Here is a 20,600-nt window from a genome sequence, read left to right as displayed (position 1 = left end):
ATGCTATTTAAGAACTTTTGTGATAGTAAACCATATTTCTAATCACCATAATCAACTTGCCCTTCGCTGTTAATGTTTAAAACGATGCCATGTACTCATGTACATGTAGCTCTAGTTTAGATGATTCGAAAGAACGCTGTTTAGTAGATGGCGTGTAAGAGCTATAAGATGCAAGACCTGCCGTTACAAAAACGGTTGGCCTCGCATGACCTGCGTATTGATTTTCTCAGCGTGAAGCCATTTCTAATCTGTTTTACACAGTTGGCATGGCACAGCTAGAATAAAGCCGAACCAACCTTCAGATGGCTGCAGTAGATTCAGTCAAACTCTTGGTGAATCAAATGACGAGCGATTTGCAAAACTATAGTTCGTTTGCGTGGAACTTATTGTCGGTGATCGGTGCGTGGTACACCTTAAAGTATTCCGTTAAATTCTGCTGTTGGTTCATAAGTTGCTGCAAATGCGCTCATAAATATTGGCGAAAGAGAAATTTCGTAAAAGAATACGGAAGATGGGCAGTTGTTACTGGTAAAACTCGTTTCGATTGTGGCGTAATTTTAAAATGTATTACACTCGTTGTAACAAACGCTGCTTTACAGGATGTAGCAGTGGAATTGGGAAGCAATTTATGCACAAACTCGCAGAACATGGACTTAACATTATTCTGGTTTCAAGAAATAAAGATTGCCTTGAAGAAGAAGCCAAGTAAGTCTGTAGTGGACTTGCAATAAACTGCTTATAAAAACTACCATATTATATATCTACAGATTTATTGAAACTGCCTACGGAGTCCAAACCTTGCTTGTAGTTCAAGATTTAGAGAATCTGACGCCAGAAATAACACAGAAGATTCAAGATAGGATAAACGAGCTAGACATTGGAATTCTAATCAATAATGCTGGGTTGCATGAATCACCAAAGAGTTTTACTGAGGTATAGTATTTGCATTAGAAAATACTCTCTTGGGTCATTATGCCATACAAGAGTAAATCTTCGGTTTTAAAACAATGTCCAAAATAAAGCTGTACAAGTTTTCAGTGGCGACCATTATTATTCCAGGGGTTGTTACAATAAAATGGGTTAACTGTACAATTAGGTTTGTAATTTTAGGAAATATATATAGGGATAAATTGCTTTAACAAATGAATCCTTTGATTGCAGGCGTGCTGCAAATTTTTCAGAAAAGTTGCATAATTTTGCACAATATAAATTGACACCATTGTAAGTTACCATGATTGAAAAAATCCCCCCTAATAAAATCACCCGACATGTAATATACATAGTAACTTGTAATCTGGCACAGTGTGTATGAAACAGAACACTCTTTAACACAACTGTCAATTTTCTCGAAGAAGGTAAAGTCATTCATTAATCTGTATTATACCGTTATACGTCTAGGTTGAGATATCAAGCTTACATGCCATGGTTCAAGTTAACATGAACGCTGTTGTTGCCATGACAGCTGCAGTGCTGCCGGGTATGTTGTCACGGCAACGTGGTCTGATTGTTAACATGTCGTCAGGTGGTGGAATGTTTCCGGTCCCGCTTATTTCCCTTTATTCATCAACAAAGGTAAATTTGGAGTTCCGTAACTATGTTTCATATGGTACCAATATACTTGTTTAAAGCTTGTAAATTCTTTGACTTTTTTCCTTGTGGCAAAAAAGTGAATTTCGAAGAAGACTCTCATAGACCATTGTTGATGCAAAAAAGTGAAATTCGAAGAAGACTCCCATAGAGCATAGACCGTTGTTGATTGTTTAAAACACGATTAAGATGTTATGTGCTAAAGAAGTCTCATCTTCCCCAACCCTACTATTTATTTGGTATTTGTAACAAAATGTTTGTATCGTTGTACAGGCATTTGTGGACCACTTTTCTCAAGCTTTACACTATGAAGTGGCATCTAAAAACATTCATGTTCAATCTCTCACACCAATGTACATCTCGACGAGGATGACCGATTACTCCACAACAATCAACAGCAACAAATTCTTCACTCCTTCAGTTGAAACTTATGTTAAACATGCTTTACCTACGTTAGGACGCTTCCGAAGTAACACAGGATACTTTCCACATACCATACAGGTAATTAAATTCTTAGGTCTTCAAAATATTATTATATTCAATACAGATTTGGTAATTTAGACTCAATGAGGCACAGATGCATTTTGCATGTATACACTACTAGTATTCCCCAAACAAATTACATAAAGCTAAAATAAAGGTGGCTTTAATACACTATGTTACTTTTCAGTGTTACTTTGCAATGCTGTGTCCACGATTTCTCGTTGTTAAGTTTTCACACCGAATGCAGTTAAATTTGCAAAAGGAAGCAGCTAGCATACAGAAGAAAGCTAAATAATTCTATTTTAAAAAGTGCTTTTGTATAATTTTTGTGATTATCAGCAGTCATTTTTAAGCTTAAATCACTGTTTAATGTATGCAGTTGTATTATATTATGACTACTCTTGCATGATTTGTTTTTATGTTGCTGTGATTACCACATAATGTAGTGAAACTAATTGTTGTGTTTGTGCAATACATTCTAACCCTACTAATTAGTCCAGTGCTGTGTGGCTCAATGGTTAAGCGCTTGCATTGTAACCGAAGAATACAGGATTCAAAACAGATATTGGTACAAGTTGCAAACCAGTAGTGTTATTGAATGATACATTGATTGTAGTTAAGGTAATAGGCCAGTACAAACCAGTGGTCATTTTAAGGCAATGGGCCAACTCTAGGTCCGCTATAGTGTATCATGCTGTAGGACCTTACTCAGTAGTGTAAAACCAAATTTAATACATTTGTAAGAAAAATGAAAGGTTGCAGTACGAAAACAAAGATTTATTTCAATGAAGTAGTTTCAAAAATTCCCTCAAATGTAGGTATTTCAATTTTTGAATTACCATTTTTCTCTGCAGTCTCAAACAAAACATCTTTAGCGTTTCCATTGGCGTCAAAATATGTTTTTGACCATTCGTTTTCACCATATGTATCAACCTTTCGAAGGTTCGGTATTCTGTCTGCTATCTCTTCATATGCGTAACATAAATCACGGAAATGAAGATTTTCAAGTTCATTTGATCGAGTTAAAGGATCAACACCGGATTTTCGAAATATTTCATCCACTAAATCGCTTCTCTTTGGTGGAAACATGGTCCTAAAATACACATTAGTTAGTTGGTTAGTATCCTATCCCACAATAAGATACATTATTAAATTAATGTAATGTAACTTCATTTATCCTCGCATGGCTGGAAAACAGGTGTTAGCATACGAGTTATCAAGTATGTTGCTTTATAGGTGATTATTTTTTGATGAATTTTTTATGTGTGGCTAATAATTTGGACAACCCATTGGTGACCACTGGGTTGGAGCAATTAAGGGTCTTGCCCAAGAACACATATACCCGCAATAATAGCAGCAACGAGTCCTGAAACCATTACCTCTGGGTTAGAGGCAGGCGCGCCAACCAACTGTGCTAGTGGTAACGTATTTTCACGATTTATTTTAGACAATTCCAAGAAATAGTGATCATGGGCACACCACCAGAAAAACATGATTTTACCACCATACTTATCTTAGAACTTACTTAACACTGTGTTTGCAATATTTTGATTTTCTATGCATCGTGTGCTTTACCACATAATCAATCTTTTTGAAGGGCAAATTTATATCAAAGGTTTTCTTCGGCACAATTTTTACGACTCCCACTTCAACCTGGGTGATTTTAAAATTGTTTTAACAACTCTAACATATGCAACCTTAAATATAAATACCTCACCTTTGGAGGTGGCACAAATGAACCACCAGCAATAATGAACTTGTAATCAATGTCACAAAAGTTCTGCGCTGAAACGGATAACCGACATCTTTGTTTATCTCCTGTTTGTGCCAGAAACCTCTGCTCAGAAAAGTAAAACAGGTTGACAAGTTTATTACGGTCGCTGACTCGCTCTATTATATGAGGGTAGGGTCTTTGTTAAGGACCCGGGATTTTGGCCCATGACCCTCACGTTTATGTACATTCATGCAACCAGTGTGTGAGTTCTTATTTCAAAACAGTGCACACATATTATCCATATAAAGTTTAAGACACTATGGGGTCATAAATACATACTAACATGATGACATATTGCTAGACTTCACCCTGATTTTTGTAACAAAACAGGGTGATCTTGTTTAGAGCAAAGTTTTACAGCTTTTACCCTGCTGATACATGTCTATAGAAAGATAAAGCAAAGTCTAGTACATTCACCAGTACCACATCAATCAATCAGATTGCATATGCTGAAAAATCTCCCGCCTATGACATATAACATTGATTTTTAAAAGTGAGTAAATTTACCTCTACAACCTCCCTTTGGAAAGTAAGTACAAGCGGTATTCTTCCAAGTTTAAACATCCCATCTTTCCTTGATATTTGTTCAAACCATTTAAATATTAACGGAAGTGAAACATTGAACGGCAAATTTCCAAACACAATAAATGGCGGAGAGGCTGTATTGAGAAAACAAGTAGAACTTTGACAATTTGAAATTAAATATATATAAATTTAATACATTTTTACAGAACTGGATTTTCCTTATTATTCTAGAGGAAACTAATTTTAAAATGGACAATGAAAATAATAAAAAACATGCGAAAAAACTTACCCTTATGCCAATCTTTTGCCAATTCCTGAGGAAAACATTGAGATAAGTCGTATTTTAAAATATCGCCATGTACGATGGTCATTCGATCATTTGAAACATCAGCCACATACTAAAGAAAAAGTCATAAGTGATTGAGCATTCGTCATATACATATCCATTACCTTTAGCATTGGTAAGAATCTGTGGTCTTTTTCAACTACAGTTAGACGTTCCGGTTTTCGTTGTAAAATAGATCGAGTTATAGGACCAGGGCCTGGTCCAACCTCACAAACATGGTGGCCTGCTAAGTCTTTTGCACCACATAATACGAATCTGTCTATGAATGCATATCAATAAATGTAACTTACTTATTTACCCTCGCGTGGCAAGGCAACCCATGTGTTTTGTTTCATACACCTCGTGTTCGCTTCCGAATTACCATGTATGTAACTTTGTGGGTGATTTTTTTATGATGGATGTTTTAATTTAAAAGAGCATTATTCTATTCCATACTGGTGAAGTCCTTTAACAAAGGCAATGCATGACTAAAATTGAGGCCAAAGTTGGCATTTTACTATAATTGAACAAAATTTATGGAATTTAATACAATGTTTGCCCTTTTCCTATTCATAAAAAGACAAGCTTTTCGCATTTTTTATTAGAAAAAAATGGAATTGCAGAACCATGTTAAAAAAATTAAGTATCTTGTTCATCTTACTTGTTATTAATGGATCAAGTAAGAAATTTTGTGAAAGTTGTTTTCTTGCTCTGACATTATACATCTTTAATAGTTCACTGCTGGTAGGCATGGGGGGAATCGCTTGTGTTGGCAGATCATGGTTTAATTGTAGCTGAAGAAATTATGAGTATATATATACATATGTATTAGAACGTTAATAATGGAAGATATAGTTTTCTTGTTTGTTACATCAACAGCAGGAAAAACATGTTTACTACATTGGCCTATTCTGTATGTACACATATAAGAAAAATTGATGGCTATTCTGATGTATAATATATTGTGTAAAAAAATTGGTGTCTATTAATGTATATATTGTGTAAAAAAAAACTGAAAAAATTGATGTCTTCAGACTTGTAAAAGTTTTTAGTTTTTACCTTTGGCCTAAACTTGTTTAAGAGTCGGTGGGAAATCTTCATTATTAGATTAATAAACAGATGAAGATAAAATCATTATTCAAATTATATTAGGAACCCTATTTTTGAAAATTGTAAGAATTTAATAAGAATAAAAAACACCACTTTCAGTCATAAATGGACAATAAAATACAATTAATGTGTGGATGCTTTTCAGGCAGCCAGTTTAATGTTCCATAAAATAATGCAAACAAGCCAGTTCACGACAAACAAGTGAAATTGGCAGTTCAAATGGATTTGAAACAATACCACTATTACTATATACACAGTATCATTCAATGTGTGTGCTTTACTTTAAGTTCAAGCACCACTGCTTTTAATATTAAATAAATTGCAGATAAAAACAAAAACAAAGCGAATGAACGAAAAACTCCATAATCGAACAAATAACAAAGCAGGAAAAACATAACGGTGTAAAAAATTGTTCTGTAATGAGCAAAAAATCGAAAACTAATAGTCGGTAATTGGTTTGAATCAACTGTATTTGGGGAATGTGGAATATTAAATATAAATTTTGCAAATTTCCCGCTGAAACCAGGCAAAGAACAAAATTGTTTGAACTCTGCTTCATACTTCTTGTTGATATAAGTTGAGAGTGAATGCAAAACTCTTACAAGAGTCGCACATTCATAACTACGTATTGGTTGCAATGCAGGCTCACATTTTATCGAAACGGGTAACTTTTTAATGTTGTTTATTATTTCATGTCTTCCCAGTGAAGACAGATGGACCACACCATCCTCACCAAGGGAGCAGTCAGGAGCATCTGTACCTAAAGGATTCTGACTTTGGTTGGTGTCAACTGACCTCATACTTTCATTTAACTCTGGAATTTGCACATCAAATATTTCAGATAAAAGCTGCATTGAATCAGCAAGTTGCTGTGCAGACTTCTTTGAGCTTGTTTCGTTAAAATTTGAAGGTCCAACTTCACACAAGTCACCAAAACCTATAAACTTGAGAACTTGAGTCGAAAAATCAGGCTTGTTTTTATCAAGAAGCTTTTGAACTGTTCCCAATGCCTGCTGGCAAACCATTAGCAATTGGCTGACTATTTCTTTTAGCTCAGGAGATGATATGACAGTGGCATTGATAGGATTATGATCGTTTATTCTTCCAGAAGCAATGTAACTGCCAGGTGAAGGAGAATGCATATGTGCTGGTATACCACCATACTGAGCTTCTTCTGCCTCTTCAATCATTTCCATAAGATTCGGCTGATTAAATATTTTTGCTACTCTGTACAACAACAAGGAGTTAGCTTGCTTGCTTAGGTCCATGCGTAGATACCTTGTCAAAGACTCTTTAAGTAGTTGTGTGTAAAATGGTAAATTACTTGCAATAAAGTGATACCATGCATTGGCAACATGACGGTCAGTACTCAAACGCATGTCCACATTTTTTCCAACTGTTGAAGCATCAGCATATCTCCAAGGTTGAATGTAACTTAGCCAGGTTTCCAAAATAATCCTGAATGAGCTATTAAGAGGCCAAACGTTGAAACAGTAGCCAAGAAACTCTAGCAGGCGTGGCTGTAGAAAGTTACAAGATATATTTTGCTTGAAAGACTCCATCACTGTATCATTAAGGTGAGAATAACTTAGAGAAGAACTATTTACATTTTGAAAATAATGCATATGCTTTATCAATCTTCGGACCGCATACGCTACTTCTTCTGTTGGACATTTTACTGTAGAGTTAATTCTGGTACTTGTTGTTTGACCAAGCCAAAATTCAACCAACACTCTAACTAAAGTGTCTGATCTCCAGATTTCATTTTGAGTGATACCAAGGTTATCTGTTTGCTTGGTAGGTGATTTTCTTATCATTGAACTTATGTGAGAAATCCATGGAGAGCTCCTTGTGGGTGTTTGAACATTAGAGACAGGCGACTGCATTGTGGGTGGGTATGAACCATCAATAGGTAAAAAGTAGCCAAGATAGTCATCAACCAATGAACAATATAAGTTATCATCAACTGCTACTGGTTTTCTTGATTGAAACGCAGGTAGTAATGGTGACTTAGTCGGTTGGGGTGGTGGGAGTAGATTAATTATCACATGCGCGAAGTGGAAAAAGTAAAACTCAAATGCTGACACACGCACACAAGTTTGTCCTTTTAGAAAAGTTGCTGTGCTTGTGTATGGAGCATTTCCAAAGGCTCTTCCTGGGTAACCTAACCCACTTGATTCAACCGGGCCCATGTATGATAGTGCAGGGGGAAGGATATTTAATGGGAAATCATATCTTAATAAAATGCTCTCCCCTTGTAGTTTGTGCACTAATCGTAGCATTGGTCCATCAACACCAAAAAAGTTTCGGAGCAGGTTAAACTCGAGCGCATGTTGACGTGGGTTAATATGTGGGATTCCCCAACCTGGGGTTATGATCCCAAACATTGTATGGATAAGGTGGGGGTAAATATGATGCAGCGTCTTTGGGGTATTTTCATCAATAATTTTCGTGAGTTCTTTGCATTTTTCCGACAGAGTTGGTTTGGAAAATGCTGTCCCAAGTATCCCATGCTCACTAGAGCCATTCATTTTGACCTAGATGTTTTATAGACTGCACAGTGCAGTTAAGGGTCTGTAGAAATACAAAGGCATAAAATTTTAGTAACGATATGAAATTGAAACACATTTTGACAATTGTGAATAATTGGTAGCATATTGTTTAATTGATTGTTTAAAACTACTTGTATTTTTCATTTATACCCACAATGTAAGACGCAATCAGGAAAAAGAAAGACAACTACAAAAAATCATAGCAGCATCCAGAAAAATCTACATTAAGAAACTCAAATAAAAATTTGGATAACCAAGTTAATATGCCGTTTAAAACAAAGTTACAAACACAGAAGCATTTGATCAAAATTTATCCGCAAGACCGAGTATTCTTTGTTTATCAACCCCTGACACACTACCAGTATTGTCCCCTAAATTACCCACGTATTCCCTGATTATTGTTCGAATACTTTTAACAGACCCGCTGCGTAAATTGAGTATTTGCAACACGCGTTGCTTTATACTTGAGGATCCTGAAGCACAAATGTCAACAAGAACGTAGTCTGTTTGTTGAAGGGTAAATAAACCAGCATCTAATCTTCTCAAGTAAAAGTCCTCCTCAATTTCCTCTTCATCTTCACCCTCTACTAGAAGTCGTGTCCTTTCAGCGTCAAGCCTGTTGTCAACCCTTTGAACTCGCTCATAATATTTAAAGTGAAGTTCCATTAAACGATCAACTTTTGCAAAATCGTTTTCAGTGAATTTAGCAATAAGTCGCTGCCGATGGGAGCCAGAGAGGTTCTGGAGCATGGAGGATATTATTGAGATGACATGCTCTTCGTGGTCCTTCCTTGAGCTTCCAACTTTTTTGTTTTTTTTCGGTGGTTTCATAAATATTGGAAAGAGAGTTCGGAGTCCAAGAATATCCACAAACTTTGCGCTGTTGCTCGCTCCATCTGGTCCAGACATTGCATGGTCCAGTACTTTCAGAGCACTGTTCCTAGACATCTTCTTTTCTCTCAGCATAAGATTCATAAGCTGTAATCCCTCTCCGTGTAAAAACTTACTACGATTATCCACCAACAACAGTGACGAGCAAAGGCAGTTGAATAAATTTTCCATGAATTCAACTTCTTCAGCACCTTTTGGGTCATGCCGTTTAAAAGCAGCCAACTGCTGAAGCAAGATATCAATCCCTTCAAGCTCCCCAACAAGCTTTCGTATCTCATCATGACTTTGCAGTAAAATAGAAAGAATTTCAGAAGCATATAGTTTGTTTCCACTAAATGGGATTTTTGCTTTTAATCTTTTTAGCAGCCAAGCCACAAAGCCTTGCTGAGCAAAGTTCAAACCAAACTCAGGTTTTAATTCAAGTAGATTTTCCACCACACCAAGTGAGTTATGCACTCCTGTTGCCTCTTCTTTCACAGATTCATCCAATCTTTCAAGGTTTTGAACAATCAATGATCCTGCTTGTCCATCCATTAAAGCATCAGCGAGCAGATTCGCCCCTTCTTCATTCTCTGTGACCGAATCTACTTCAGTCAGCTCTTGAATTAAATCAATTACAGCAATGGCAATATCAGTGTTAGCATGGTTGATTAAGGCCAACAAAGAGTTCACAGAGCGGAGCTCAACTAGATAATGATATTGCTCCGGCATCGTGGCAAGAATCTTCATTTCCATGACGACATCATTCAAATCAAGTTCTGACTCCATAAACTTTTCCGGGTTGTCTGGGAACTTAATTCTCATCTCTTGGTTTTTGTAAACTTTCTTCTCGAAAGATAAAATTAACTTCTTCACTTTTTGATCATCATATTGCTCTTCATCATTTAAATCCTTTGCTTTAACTTTCTCTTCCCACATCTCCAGGAGTTTCATTTGCCTCTCTTCCTCCGTCTCGTCATTTACATTTTCTTCCAGAGGACTAACAGCACTTGAAGCGGGAGCAGAACCTCCACTTCTTTTCAATCCAGAACTGACTGCAGCACCTGCTTGAAGCTGAAGTCTTGTTGCTTTCTTTTTCGGCCTATCACCTCCGCCACCAAGTTTAGCGTTGACAAAAAATGTGTCCAGCTCTTTTTCCATGGTCTTATCTGACTTCAACGCTGGTTTAGAGATCTTTGGTTTTGGTGATTCAGTGGGTGCATCATCATAATCACGTTTTCCAGTTTTGGGTTTAAAAGCCAACAACTCGCCTACATCCATTTTACAAAGCCCAATTTTAAACAACTTGCTAATTATTTATACAAAATAACTATCCACCTGCAGTAAAAAGCAACGATGAGTATGAATGTCGTCCGGCGCCATGGTATAGTGGTTAGCGCACCTGCCTGTAACCCAGAGGTAATGGGTTCAAGGCTTGACGCTGCTACCATTGTGGGCGTATGTGTCCTTGGGCAAGACTTAACGGCAATTGCTCCAACCCAGTGGTCACTAATGGGTTGTCTAAATTATCAGCCATACATAAAAAAAATACCAAAAATATAATTACCCACAAAGTAACATACATGGTAACTCGTAGGCTGGCACGAGGTGTTAAACTCGTGTGATAACGACTGTCGTTTTCCGGCCACGCGGGATAAAGTAAGTTACATTCATTCATTCTCTAGCACCAAAATAAAATCATACAGCAACAGCAACCATATCGGGAAATGAGAATTATGTTTATTTCAGAGTTAACAAATCCACCGTTTTGAACAAAAACACCCTCTGAGGCCTAACACACGCAGTACTACTACGGAGACATTAAAGTAACTTTCACAAACGCTGCTAACCTTACGAACATTCTGTTATGTAAATAACGTTAACTTAACTCCCGCCATGCATTTGGTATCGAAATCGTGTATGACCCTTGACCTATACCATCTCAGTGATCTATATGGTAGGGGTGTCAAATTTTAAACCAGTTACTTTTGGCGTATTTTACAGTTGTTTAACATGTAGTAACTGTATATTTTGCATGCTGTTTTTTAAATAATTTAAGTTTAATTTGGTCACAAGTCAGAACTATGTAGAAGTCAATTAGTTATTGGTTTTCAATTTTTGTATTTTGACAGGTTCACAACTGTTCTTGGTACAGTATTACAAAACTGCATGTCAACCCTTAAATTTCTAAGAATTAAAACAGTACAACACTTTTGGTCTCAGCATAAACAATAACACAGGAAATTATGCACAGCTTGATTTTACATCCTGTTTGTATTAATGATGTGATCAGCCAAAAGCTCTTCAGCATTTTGCTTAAAGGATAAAACTATAACTGTAGAGTTAACCTACAGGCAAAACAGTTTTCAACAAGACAGAAGGTCTTGTATTATGGAAAATATTGATACACCAGGAGATAGAAGTGATGTACTCAAATCTTGTAGGTCAAATCAAGTATCGTATGTAAAATTCTGCAACAAAACTGGGACGTATATTTCGCTGGAATGGATCGACTTTCGTGGACATCATATTAAATACATAGAAAGGTTGAAGCCAGATCATGAATTTGCAGTTCAGACATTTGTTGGGCATCCATGGATGGCATTTGACAGCAAGTACCGATATAGGATGGGATTTTCAAAAGAAAGAACGTTTGTCTATTTTCCAATAGGCTCCTTCATGGACGGGTATACACCATCACAAACTTCAGTTGTTGTTTATCAGCTGGAAAGAACTTTAAAACAGCTGTGTCTGCAAGTGATTCATAAACACTTGAAAAATATAACTTCAGTAAATCATCTACCAATTCCTCAACCATTGAAAGTCAATATAAGACGTTTGTTTTTTAATCAAGCGGATCATGATCTACCAATTCGATTGGTAGAAATGGATTAAATTACACCTGCAATCAATTTAACAGCATTTTTTATGTGTTAAAAAAATTAACAGCACTTTTTCTATTAGCCAATCTAATCATCATAATGTAAAACAAAATTAAAGAATGAAAATGAAATAAATGAGGATTTTTTTTCATTTATGTATATATATAATTAAGAAACATGGTTTATATGGCACAAATATACACAGTGACAAACTACAATGCTCAATGCTTCGGATAAAACAGCATACGCAATTATTATTGCACACATATTACACAGTACTGCAGCATCATTATAATTTATTAATATTTCTTTTTAAAAACTTGAGATTTGTACCATTTTATGCTTGTTGTTTGGCAATTTTAGTTACATTTTAAAGCTTATATATATAATTAATTATATATATATGGTGTTCATGCATTTGGGTAATGTAGCAATGTAGCATACTATGTTATCACAAAACCCACTTAAGCTCAAAGTTTTCTTTTAAATCAGCTGAAACCTCAACTCTTAGTGTATTACCGTTTACTATTTCCGTTTTCACTATTTCTTTTTTGTTAAATGTAACAGATTTAGGTTTAGTGCTAATACCAAATATAGAAATATCTGAAACCATCATGCTTTCAGTGTAGTTAAAATTGGAAGCATACGAGGACAAGGTATTGTCCAATAAAACAAAATCAATGGCAACATGCTTGATAGAACCATCACCCAAAAGTGTCTCTCCATCATCCCAGTACAGCTGCCCACAAGCTTTTCCTGTGTTATCTGGAGCCACAAATAAGATAAAGGGTTGTTTTCTGCTCTTCACTGTGTTCAATTCTGGATACTGAGCTGGTATTATGTTCCCACCTCTAATATGAAGAGGTATTGAGCCATTCAAAGGAGCAGAGAGTGTCTCATATTGTCCTTGCGAGTTGATCTTATTGCCAAAGTTTTCAGTCGTGCAATCATACCACAAACCGCGTGGAAAGTAAGCATTAACACGGCTAGAAGAAACATATAAACACGGAGATATTAAAAGCCCACTGCCCCACATAAACTGCTCATCAATTTTTCTTGCTGTATGGTCCTCTGGGAACTCTATCATCAAACCTCTTGCCACAGTTGTACCATTAATATGGGATGAATAAAACAAGGTGTACAGGTATGGAAGGAACAGATACCTCTTCAGCAGTGCATTTCTCATAGGGACTTGCACTGGTGTTGAAAAATCCACTGGTGCTTGCCCCCTTGTTAATTTCATGTTATGATTTCTACTAAATGGATAAAATGCCCCAAGTTGCATCCATCTAATACACAGCTCTTCATTAGTACTGCCAGAAAATCCACAAATGTCTGCTCCCACCATTGGAATACCAAACATATTAAAATTTATAACACTGGCAATTGACTGCCTTAGATCAGGCCAGGTACTTGTAATGTCACCGCTCCAATGCCCGCCATACATACCAGCACTTGGAAAAGTAGACCTTGATATTACAAATGGTCTTTTCTTCCGTATGGATGCCATTACCTCACTTGTGGCTTTCATTTCCAAAAGTCCAGTAAGGCTGTGTACATTATAGTGGATTGTTTCATTATAATGCTTAGACGATGAACACAAGGTCCTAGATTGCAGTTTCCCACCAGTCACATGTGGAACATAGGGCGGGTCCTCATACTGGTTATTTGGACAACCAGTTGTTGATCCAGTGACAAAATTTGAAGGTTCATTCATATCAACCCAAACACCATCGAAGTTTATCTTGTCTTCATAACCAGATAACTGATTTTTCCAGTAAGAATTAATATTAGGATGAGTGTAGTCTGGATAGACAGTTGAGCCAGGCCAAACTTCTCCACTTATTGGAGCATTTGTCCGCGGATCCTTAATGAAAACATCTAATTCTATCCCTTGTTTATAAGCTGGATAAGTCCCAGTAGGTTGTTTATTAGATATACCAGGGTCTATAATCATGATATAATGCTGCCCGTTTTCATGAAGGTCCTCCACCATTTGTGGGAGAGTATCGAAAGTGGTTTTGTCGTATGTGAAATCCAAGCGCTTGGACATATAATCAATATCATTCCACTGCACATCCTGTAAAAATATAAATTAGTTGATTAGTAAAGCCAGAACTTAAACATAGCCCAACTTTTATTTATATCTTCGAACAAAGTAACGAAATATAAATTAGCTGATTAGTAAGGCTAGTATATAATCATTAATCACAACACAATTTTTTATTTATCTCTTTAAATACAGTAATAAATATCTGATTAATTAAAACAGCTAAGAGAAGGGAATTGGCAGCAAAAAATGCCATTACAGAATGCCATGCATAATTTATAATAGTTTGCTGAATATGCGTTAAGTTAAAATGGACTACATTTACATGCCTGGGGAATTTTTGCTTCTCGCATACGCTTCACTATATCCCAAGTATTGTTGGAACTCCCATATCCCCATCTACATAAGTGGAAGCCTAGGGACCAATATGGGGGCATAAATGTCCGCCCAATTACTTGAGTATACTGTTGCACAACTTCTTCGGGTGTGGGTCCCAAAAACACATAGAAATCAAGAATTCCTGAAAATAGTTGAAGATATATGACACAAAATAAAATATAGTAGGGCTGATGGAACAACATTCAATTCTATTTTCTTGTCCCATTTGGTAGTAAACAAAGGACATTTAAAGAAACATAAAACCGTATCCTTATGACTTCGAACTTCCATAGACCGTTGTAAATGGTTTAAAAGACGATCAGGATGTTTGGATATTATGTGCTAAAGGTGTCCCATCCCTCCACCCTACTGTATGTATATAAATGGGAATAGTATAATTAATATTTGCCGCAGTGGTCAATTACTTACCTCCAATAGTTCTCCATGTTAGAGCTGGTGAAGGCTGTAACTCTATTTCCTTAGCATTACTGTTCAATAAGAAGACACCATGCGCTTTACCATCATTTTCAATGCCCATATAAAATGCATGGTCGCCATATAAGTTCTCGTTTTCTTGTGGGCGCTGATCTCGTGCCCAGAACAACAATCTGTTCCAATTTGTGCTGACCAAAGCACCGCCGTGCCGTTCTCCCAAGCCATATATGTCATTTGTGGGCAGGGCACTGGACATCTGAGGATATTGTTATAAGTAAACAACTTAGCTTGCGATTTCATAAAATCCATACACAATTACACAGCAGTTTAAAACTACACCATACCTGTAAAAACTGGTCTGAATAAATCAATGGGAGCAATAGTTGTGTTTAAAATGACAACACCAGTATCTTTCCTTGTAACTATTAACCCAAAACGGTTATTCTGTACATCAACTTTGTATGCTGTATTTTCTGCAGCTTTTTGTAAAGCAGGCGTCTGGATTGGAACTTCATATCTTGGTTTATTTGCATCAACGATCTTAAAATGAAGCCGGGTTTCTGTCTCCAGATACACCAATAGTTTCAGCTGCTGAATTTCATCAACAAAATGATGAGATGCACCAGACGTTAATGTAAGGTCGCCTTGAAAACCATGAGGTGTCGTCTGAAATAATAATGTTGATATTTTAAGAATAGCTTATGTAGTTAAAAACAATTTACATTTTAGGTCAATGAAATTTAAATCGTAACAAAAATTTTATTTATCTATGCAAGTACAGTCATGATGGTTTGACCAAATTAACACAGTGAAAAAAAGGGAAATAGAAGTACACCAAAACATAATTTAATTTAGTATAATATATTTATGTATATAATATCAAAAAAAACACTACATACTTTGTAATCTGACAGCTTATAGGCCTTGTAGTCTGTAGGGAAAAAGCACCATGGTACATTATCATTTACATTCGGATTCGAGTTATAACAACATCCTCTTTGCTCACAGTGTTCTTTGACAGCTGGAATAGTTTCGGGATAACAGTCGACCCTGATAACCACATAATTGAAAATTATGTACTAAGAACTTTTTAAAGAAAAAAAAAAATTAAAAATAACGTTTTTACATTCACCTGTCTTGGTTTTCAATGCTACATTGTATTGCTTCAATGATGCAGACCCGTAACAAAATCAGAGATAAATATAAAGAAAGAAATTGCATTGCCTACGTGACTGTAACCAATACAGCGTGATGTTTACAGTAAGAATGCCAATTAGAAATGAACTTCAATAATTGATTGCCTTGCTTTCCTTCAACCCCGATTGACGTAATAGAGAAACTCTCTCAAATTGTTTTTTCTTTTCCATTTATGAGAGAGGTTTGAACTTTTACACACTGGAATTCTATTCTCTCGCACTATGGCGAACCTTTTTCTACGCATGTAGCATTTGAGAGAAGCACGATTAGATATATTGGTAACAACAAACACTGCATGTACGTGATGATGAAGCGAGTGATGTAACGTCCAGGTAATATGGCTGTTGTCCTATTTTCCCCGTAACTATCTTAAATGTCAGTAGTTTTAGCCAGTTTACAGTCACAACTAAGCATTGCTGTGCTAAAGTAGAAGCTATACTATTAATTTTCAGGTATTTAGCCTACAAAGCCCATAGAAATTCGTTGTAGTATTTATAAATTGTCAAATGAATGTCTACAATTTAATACACAAGTCATTTTTGTTATATGTGAAAATTTGTATTTTCTAGAAATGTTGGCTTGTTACTTCAGACAACAAGTTCATGGCCGACTCTGTGTGCGAATTCTGCACTCAAGATGTGGATTATGGAAACCTAAGGGAGATACCCAAGTTGCCACCCCTTATAAATTAGGAAGCATTTATCAAGATATCTCTCAGACTTTTAATTTTTATCCAAATTCATCTTTTCTACATAAGTCACAGTTACAGCTTCCAACGACAAAGAAAACTTTCTCGACCCAAGCAGTGTTGCGCAACAAAACTGAGAAACCACCCGAAACACAACATGATGATTTGCAAGCGATATTAAAGGATAAATCCTTGGGAATCACTGCTAAGTTTAAAATTTTGCTCAGACAGTATGGAGTAGTTATGGTCAGCGTCCATCTTGTTACGTCTGTGTTTTGGGCAGGAACATTTTACTTTGCTGTCAGTAGGTATGCACTATAATTTCCTATCTCTTTTATTGGGAATTAATCACAGTTTAAATGGAAGATCACATTTCATCATTTAGTTAAAACGCTTCAGACTGTACATTTTGAGGTTCAATTACGTTTACATTTCCAAACTATGTTACGAAATCCTACTTAATTTAATCTGTATTTTTTTCATTTTTTGATTAATTGATGTGCAAGGGACAAATTATGGGGTGCATAACCAAAAGTTTGTAAACAAAATAGCTTGTGCACCTGACGTACTCTGCAGACTAGCAGTCTGTAACTATATATTAGTTATGTTATACAATAAATATAATTCTATTTTACATTACAGGGGTCTTGATGTCATTCCTTTTCTTGAAAATATTGGATTGTTTGAATTCCTAGAACGCTGGGGTTTTTCCTACACGGAAAAAATTAAAAACTCTGGCGCAAGTACCTATCTGATGGCTTATCTACTTTATGAGGTAAGCTTCTTATCTTTTAATATATGTAAGCCTATTCTGTTTTGCAAGGTAATAGTCCTATGGCATAGCATAAGAATAAATTTTGGATTTAGTGTTTAAACCTAAGTCCATTAAACCTGAAACTGTATAACCCAAACAACTGACCAATTTTGTTTAAAGATTTTAACCTAAACTTCAAATATGGCAGTTCCTAACAAGATCTCTCTTGTCTAAGAAGTTAATTGCATGGGGGTACAAGTTATGGCGTGCATTACCAAACTTTTATAAAGAAAATTACATGTTTACCTGCCATAATCCACAGGTTGATTTGGAAGTACAGGCAAAAACACTTTGAACTGGTTAATAATAGTCTTTATTACTTTTTTACAGTTGGCAAAGCCAGTGAGGTATCCTGTCACTCTATTTGGGACAATGTACGCAGTTCGATATTTACGTCGGATAGGATTTCTCAAGCCACCCCCAAAATCAGCAACAGTTGGCCAGCTGGTGGAGACACAGAGCAAGATTATGAAACATAGAATTGACAGAACCACGACCCGATACCGTGACCGGTACACAAAATATCGAAACTCAAAACGAGCAAGTGATAAGCGAAATGGAAGAGTAAATGATAAACGAAATGGAATACACCAGAAAAAAAGAACTTAACATGTTTTGTTAATGGACTTACTACACTACAGAGAGCCTACTTGAGTTCTGCATATGCAACTGCATGTAATGAAATTTAACAAAGTTTCTGCTTAAATCTTATGCTAAGCTACAAGCTTTATTAACATCTGTTTATTTAGAGCAGTTTTGAAAATGCAGCAAGCTAAAAATCAGCGGATTTAGAACGAGTTTGAGTTAAAATAATTTCTAATTTTTGTAATATTATTTACTTATAATGCTTTATTGTTATTGTTGCACTGTTAAGATTAATTCTGTGCTGCTAATTTAAAGGCATTTAAAAGTACTCTACCTATATAAATTTGTTTGTCTTTTTCTTTTAAACATTCAGCAAATGTAATCGCAACTGATATATTTTAATTTCACTCTATTATTTAAAGTTCTTGGCAATTTGGGCTAAATGGTTGGTTCCAAATGAAACACTGTTTTAATAATTCATTTTTATTTAACTTTTCTGCAGACTAGGTTTATAAGTTAGTAACATGTTCATATTTTTGCACTAAAATCAACAAACTAATCAAGATGGCTACTGATGCATCAAACGGTCCAAACACAGGCCTATACCCTGCACACTTTGAAAAAGGTAAGTCATGAAAAACCTTTTTACAGCATATATAAAACGGTTGCTGCCACTCTGCCAGACAAATAAAAAACTTAACTTTATAAAGCTTTTCTGGCATTTATTTATGTACTGACATTTAACTTCTCGTACGTCGGCTTTATCAGGGTAAATATTACAGCGTGTTTTTTATCATAAAATAAAAAAATACTTTATTTATGTTGTATTCTGCAGTTTGGAATACAAGACTTAAACCTTTGACTTTTTATTAAATAATTGTCTTTTTTTCTCTCCACATGTGCTCTTGCCCTTTACTAACCAAAAACTTAAAGTTTTTTATAAAAAAATTGACTTTTTTTTCCACAGGTGCTCTGATCCAGTTAGCGAGCGGTCAAATAAAACAAGTGGAAGATTTATGCGTTGAAGATTTCCAACGAAGCACCGAGTTGACCTCTGACCTCAAGCTTGACGTGAGCACGGTGGCAAAAATAGACATCGACGAAACAAGATCAATGGCTTTGCTTTGTTTCTTTGTTGGTCATGAAAAATTACAAGTAATAAATTAAACATTATTTTCTTTTTAGTATTGCCCTAATACTCTTTAATGTTGTCTAAAAGACCAAATTTTTAATGTAATTTTTAGTATATTAAAACACTATGTTTTTTCTATTTTTTTAATTAAAGTGCTAAGGAGTTAAATCGAAAGTATTCAGCTTCATTTGCTACCTCTATGACATCCAACAAGTTAAGCCATTTCCATTTGTCATGTTTATATAACATTAAAACCATATTGAAATGCCTGCTCCAATATCTCGCGATACAAAACCTATTTTGGAAGCGCTTTTATATAACATTAACAAAACAGAATATAAATCACTTAAAATGGCAGCAAAGTTTCAACAAAACATGAAATTTACAAAACAGTATAAGTTGCCTAAGAATCTATACAACATTTCAATGTTATTTTTTTACTATAGATCACTGTAGAAGCTCCTGTCGAACATCCTTTCTTTGTATATGGAAAAGGATGGTGTTCTGTAGCACCAGAGCAATCCATACAAAGATATAAATTACCGTGCCGACCGCTATCAGTAGGTGACATATGTGCTTCGTTGACGTCAAAACGAGCTTCAGATTCACAGCCAACTCCCACTGCTGCGACATCGCGAATCGTGGCTAGTTAAACCATTTTTATTGTTTTTAATCACAGCCTTGCTTTATCACTGTGTATGTGTGGCTGAGTTTTTGTATTAAGGTTTTCTTTTAGATAATGGTTATAATGAAATTTATTATGTTACATATTCTTTGTTGTGTCTGTGTGCGCATTGAGTTGCATCTAGCAAACATCCGGGTTCTGCAGTGTCTGGAATCTGGATAACCTTAATTTTTTTCGGTCATTCTATTTTGGACACGCTAACGTGCGGAACGTTGTAAACCGCAGCCTAGATTAAGTTTAAAAAAGACTGTATTTGTGACAAGATTGTTAAAACTATTATTTTTTTGTGTAACAGTTAAATTATACCCAATGAGTGACCACTGGGTTGGAGCATCAAACTAGATAATGATTGTTATGAATTTGTTTTTGTTTTGTGTCCTGATCAGAAGTATTGTGTATCTTGGTATTATATACAATTACTTTTATTGGTTGATGTTTACTGCTTCAGAATTAAGTTATATTATATTGTGTGAATGAGTATACACAAAAATGGAATATAAAAAATCAAATGTTATACTAATGGTAGAA

The 20,600-nt window shown here is 35.6% G+C and overlaps 6 protein-coding genes and 1 long non-coding RNA gene across 9 annotated transcripts; 3 read left to right on the top strand and 4 right to left on the bottom strand.

Annotated features, from left to right (window-relative positions):
- The first annotated feature begins 203 nt into the window (after window positions 1-203).
- On the top strand, window positions 204-2,629 carry LOC100179389 (inactive hydroxysteroid dehydrogenase-like protein 1). Its single transcript, XM_002130233.5, has 6 exons — window positions 204-528; window positions 600-705; window positions 768-933; window positions 1,399-1,572; window positions 1,861-2,088; window positions 2,258-2,629. The coding sequence occupies exons 1-6, from the start codon at window positions 303-305 to the stop codon at window positions 2,363-2,365; spliced, it is 1,008 nt and encodes a 335-aa protein (XP_002130269.1). The 5' UTR covers window positions 204-302; the 3' UTR covers window positions 2,366-2,629.
- A 153-nt stretch (window positions 2,630-2,782) lies between these two features.
- On the bottom strand, window positions 2,783-5,895 carry LOC100181797 (dimethyladenosine transferase 1, mitochondrial-like). Its single transcript, XM_002130351.5, has 8 exons — window positions 5,754-5,895; window positions 5,356-5,488; window positions 4,820-4,974; window positions 4,659-4,767; window positions 4,352-4,503; window positions 3,788-3,907; window positions 3,596-3,723; window positions 2,783-3,163 (listed from the first exon to the last, which is right to left on the bottom strand). The coding sequence occupies exons 1-8, from the start codon at window positions 5,793-5,795 to the stop codon at window positions 2,848-2,850; spliced, it is 1,155 nt and encodes a 384-aa protein (XP_002130387.1). The 5' UTR covers window positions 5,796-5,895; the 3' UTR covers window positions 2,783-2,847.
- On the top strand, window positions 3,916-4,631 carry LOC113474883. Its single transcript, XR_003396588.1, has 2 exons — window positions 3,916-4,337; window positions 4,576-4,631. It is a non-coding gene; the product is annotated as an uncharacterized LOC113474883 (long non-coding RNA).
- Window positions 5,855-8,374, bottom strand: LOC100184183 (sphingomyelin phosphodiesterase 4-like). Its single transcript, XM_002130395.5, has one exon. It carries the CDS (start codon window positions 8,333-8,335, stop codon window positions 6,068-6,070), a length of 2,268 nt encoding a protein of 755 aa, XP_002130431.1. The 5' UTR covers window positions 8,336-8,374; the 3' UTR covers window positions 5,855-6,067.
- A 3-nt stretch (window positions 8,375-8,377) lies between these two features.
- On the bottom strand, window positions 8,378-10,581 carry LOC100177053 (beta-catenin-like protein 1). Its single transcript, XM_002130459.5, has one exon. It carries the CDS (start codon window positions 10,505-10,507, stop codon window positions 8,660-8,662), a length of 1,848 nt encoding a protein of 615 aa, XP_002130495.1. The 5' UTR covers window positions 10,508-10,581; the 3' UTR covers window positions 8,378-8,659.
- A 903-nt stretch (window positions 10,582-11,484) lies between these two features.
- On the bottom strand, window positions 11,485-16,295 carry LOC100187282 (lysosomal alpha-glucosidase-like). Its single transcript, XM_026837754.1, is given in 7 exon segments — window positions 11,485-14,188; window positions 14,488-14,678; window positions 14,966-15,227; window positions 15,316-15,345; window positions 15,347-15,637; window positions 15,871-16,021; window positions 16,104-16,295. Coding segments are annotated over 7 exon segments (2,643 nt in total). The 5' UTR covers window positions 16,193-16,295; the 3' UTR covers window positions 11,485-12,559.
- Window positions 16,296-16,346: 51 nt separating this feature from the next.
- Window positions 16,347-20,585, top strand: LOC100184890 (ataxin-1). 3 transcript variants are annotated; one of them, XM_009862540.3, is made up of 6 exons: window positions 16,347-16,500; window positions 16,738-17,164; window positions 17,499-17,631; window positions 18,001-18,880; window positions 19,223-19,410; window positions 19,834-20,585. In XM_009862540.3, the coding sequence occupies exons 4-6, from the start codon at window positions 18,820-18,822 to the stop codon at window positions 20,038-20,040; spliced, it is 456 nt and encodes a 151-aa protein (XP_009860842.1). In that variant the 5' UTR covers window positions 16,347-16,500; window positions 16,738-17,164; window positions 17,499-17,631; window positions 18,001-18,819; the 3' UTR covers window positions 20,041-20,585. The 3 variants fall into 3 exon arrangements, with proteins under 3 accessions (XP_009860842.1, XP_004226877.1, XP_026693559.1); XM_004226829.3 differs by lacking the exons at window positions 19,223-19,410; window positions 19,834-20,585 and having other exon boundaries at window positions 16,357-16,500; window positions 18,001-18,758; XM_026837758.1 differs by lacking the exons at window positions 16,347-16,500; window positions 19,223-19,410; window positions 19,834-20,585 and adding an exon at window positions 16,547-16,620 and having other exon boundaries at window positions 18,001-18,758.
- Window positions 20,586-20,600: the final 15 nt, after the last annotated feature.

This window comes from Ciona intestinalis, chromosome 14, assembly GCF_000224145.3.
Source record: "Ciona intestinalis chromosome 14, KH, whole genome shotgun sequence".
Taxonomy (NCBI): Eukaryota; Metazoa; Chordata; class Ascidiacea; order Phlebobranchia; family Cionidae; genus Ciona; species Ciona intestinalis.
Note: the sequence above shows the minus strand (reverse complement) of the source record. Positions and strands in the feature narration are given on the sequence as shown.

Coding starts and splice junctions, on each gene's coding strand:
- LOC100179389 (XM_002130233.5), top strand. CDS start 303: ATGGCTGCAGTAGATTCAGTCAAACTCTTGGTGAATCAAATGACGAGC. Junction 529..599: donor AAGATGGGCAGTTGTTACTG/GTAAAACTCGTT, acceptor GCTGCTTTACAG/GATGTAGCAGTGGAATTGGG. Junction 934..1,398: donor CACCAAAGAGTTTTACTGAG/GTATAGTATTTG, acceptor TTATACGTCTAG/GTTGAGATATCAAGCTTACA.
- LOC100181797 (XM_002130351.5), bottom strand. CDS start 5,795: ATGAAGATTTCCCACCGACTCTTAAACAAGTTTAGGCCAAAG. Junction 4,768..4,819: donor GATTCTTACCAATGCTAAAG/GTAATGGATATG, acceptor CTTTTTCTTTAG/TATGTGGCTGATGTTTCAAA. Junction 4,504..4,658: donor GGCAAAAGATTGGCATAAGG/GTAAGTTTTTTC, acceptor TTCTCAATACAG/CCTCTCCGCCATTTATTGTG.
- LOC100184183 (XM_002130395.5), bottom strand. CDS start 8,335: ATGAATGGCTCTAGTGAGCATGGGATACTTGGGACAGCATTTTCCAAA.
- LOC100177053 (XM_002130459.5), bottom strand. CDS start 10,507: ATGGATGTAGGCGAGTTGTTGGCTTTTAAACCCAAAACTGGAAAACGT.
- LOC100184890 (XM_004226829.3), top strand. CDS start 16,740: ATGTTGGCTTGTTACTTCAGACAACAAGTTCATGGCCGACTCTGTGTG. Junction 17,165..17,498: donor TTTTACTTTGCTGTCAGTAG/GTATGCACTATA, acceptor TTTACATTACAG/GGGTCTTGATGTCATTCCTT. Junction 17,632..18,000: donor TGGCTTATCTACTTTATGAG/GTAAGCTTCTTA, acceptor ACTTTTTTACAG/TTGGCAAAGCCAGTGAGGTA.